Below are 2,407 nucleotides of genomic sequence, written 5' to 3' on the forward strand. Positions count from 1 at the left end.
GACTCTAAATAATAATGATCACGCCACCAAACACACATTCAGACTAACATGTAAGAAGTAGAATACAGGTATTTGTGTTCAACATGTAGAAGTAGAAAGTACAGGTATTTGTGTTCAACATGTAAGAAGTAGAAAGTACAGGTATTTGTGTTCAACATGTAAGAAGTAGAAAGTACAGGTATTTGTGTTCAACATGTAAGAAGTAGAAAGTACAGGTATTTGTGTTCAACATGTAAGAAGTAGAAAGTACAGGTATTTGAGTTCAACATGTAAGAAGTAGAAAGTACAGGTATTTGAGTTCAACATGTAAGAAGTAGAAAGTACAGGTATTTGTGTTCAACATGTAAGAAGTAGAAAGTACAGGTATTTGTGTTCAACATGTAAGAAGTAGAAAGTACAGGTATTTGTGTTCAACATGTAAGAAGTAGAAAGTACAGGTATTTGTGTTCAAAATATAAGAAGTAGAAAGTAAAAAGTACTCAGAAAAATAAGTAGTGGAGTAAAGTATTGATACCAGAAAAATGTACTTAAGTACAATAACAAAGTATTTGTACTCCACTACTTCCCACCTCTGCACACATCCTTTTACTAGTTGAAGAAGTACAGATACTCGTGTTTAAAAATACTCTGGTGAAAGTAGAAGTACTGACTAAACTTCTTTACTCAAGTAAAAGTAAAGAAGTTTGGGCTTTGAAATGTACTTAAGTAAAAAGTACCCATAACTACCATCTGTTTTTAAAGCCATAAATGCTCAGAAGTGTCCTGATCTTAGTTGGTGATTTTACAATAAAAATGTGTTTTCTAAAATCAAGTTAGATTCATTTCCTGAAACAAGATGATGCTTCTTTTACGAATACCACAGTTAAAAAAACATGTTTCATGTGAGAGACAAGACTCTATATCTCCCTGCATTGTTACTTCTTAAGTTATTAGGTCTTATATCAAGTATGAGGACATATTCTGACTGGAAATCAGACACATATACTTTTGAGTTTTTCGTAAACATCTGTCCTCAGAGAGCAGACTCACGTGTTCGCAGGACTCGGTGGTAAAGGCTTCACACCTGAGGGCTGTCGGCCACACAAAACCAAACTTTTTCATCAGAGGTTCGCAGCCGGAGCGAGCGTGTTCACAGAGCGTCCTGCAGGGGGGCCGGGGCGTCCCCACCACACACTCAGGGGCGTAGACGGAGCACAGGAAGGGCTGGAGGTGAGGGGAGCAGCCCACTTTAACCAGAGGAAAAAACTGATGAATCTCCAGGCCGGCATCCGCCTGAGAGACGTGGCCCAGGAGGTTCGGCAGCACAGTCTGAGAGTAGGGAAGGCTTCTGCACAGAGGGATGGTGATGTCCTCACATGATGCAGACGATGGTTGAGGGAAACCTTGAATCTGAAAGAAAGGAGATAAAAACATGTGGAAAATGTAGTTATTTGGCATGGCTTAGTGTCTTACTGGCTTTCACCTACAAATGTCCCTCAAAGAGAAAAGGTAGCAACCAGAGAGAGAGACTCAAATGGACCACAAAGAAAAACATCTTCTACGAGATCCTAAGAATACAAAGACATGCAAATGAAACAGCTGAAAAAACAAAGAGACCAGACCAATCTACAAAGAGGTGCAAAACGGCTCCGAAGAGAAACGAGATGAACCCAAAGGAAACTAAAAACAACTACAAAAGGTGGCACATAGTGAAATCACTATGTAACAGTTGTGCTCCTATTGGCTAGCGCTCCGAAACATTGAACGTGATAGGCTAAGGGGCGGGACATCTCTAAGCTGGTTGACCACACAACAGAGACGGCCAGCTAACCAATCAGAGCAGACTGGGCTCTGGTTTCAGACAGAGGGTGAAAAGAGCTGGAGAGGACTCTTTAAAGTAGAGACACTACATACTGATATACACCTGAACATCAGCAGGAGAGGACTCTTTAAAGTAGAGACACTACATACTGATATACACCTGAACATCAGCAGGAGAGGACTCTTTAAAGTAGAGACACTACATACTGATATACACCTGAACATCAGCAGGAGAGGACTCTTTAAAGTAGAGACACTACATACTGATATACACCTGAACATCAGCAGGAGAGGACTCTTTAAAGTAGAGACACTACATACTGATATACACCTGAACATCAGCAGGAGAGGACTCTTTAAAGTAGAGACACTACATACTGATATACACCTGAACATCAGCAGGAGAGGACTCTTTAAAGTAGAGACACTACATACTGATATACACCTGAACATCAGCAGGAGAGGACTCTTTAAAGTAGAAACACTACATACTGATATACACCTGAACATCAGCAGGAGAGGACTCTTTAAAGTAGAGACACTACACACTGATATACACCTGAACATCAGCAGGAGAGGACTCTTTAAAGTAGAGACACTACACACT

The 2,407-nt window shown here is 40.3% G+C and overlaps 1 protein-coding gene across 1 annotated transcript; it reads right to left on the reverse strand.

Moving 5' to 3' along the window:
- Positions 1-1,004: 1,004 nt before the first annotated feature.
- LOC104944090 (frizzled-7-like) lies at positions 1,005-1,437 on the reverse strand (the record flags this gene model as incomplete). The annotated part of the gene is made up of 1 exon (XM_010769566.1): positions 1,005-1,437. A coding segment is annotated over exon 1 (433 nt), but the record flags the coding sequence as incomplete, so codon positions are not given.
- Positions 1,438-2,407: the final 970 nt, after the last annotated feature.

This window comes from Notothenia coriiceps, unplaced genomic scaffold, assembly GCF_000735185.1.
Source record: "Notothenia coriiceps isolate Sejong01 unplaced genomic scaffold, NC01 NC01_scaffold00007506, whole genome shotgun sequence".
In the NCBI taxonomy this organism is placed as follows: domain Eukaryota; kingdom Metazoa; phylum Chordata; class Actinopteri; order Perciformes; family Nototheniidae; genus Notothenia; species Notothenia coriiceps.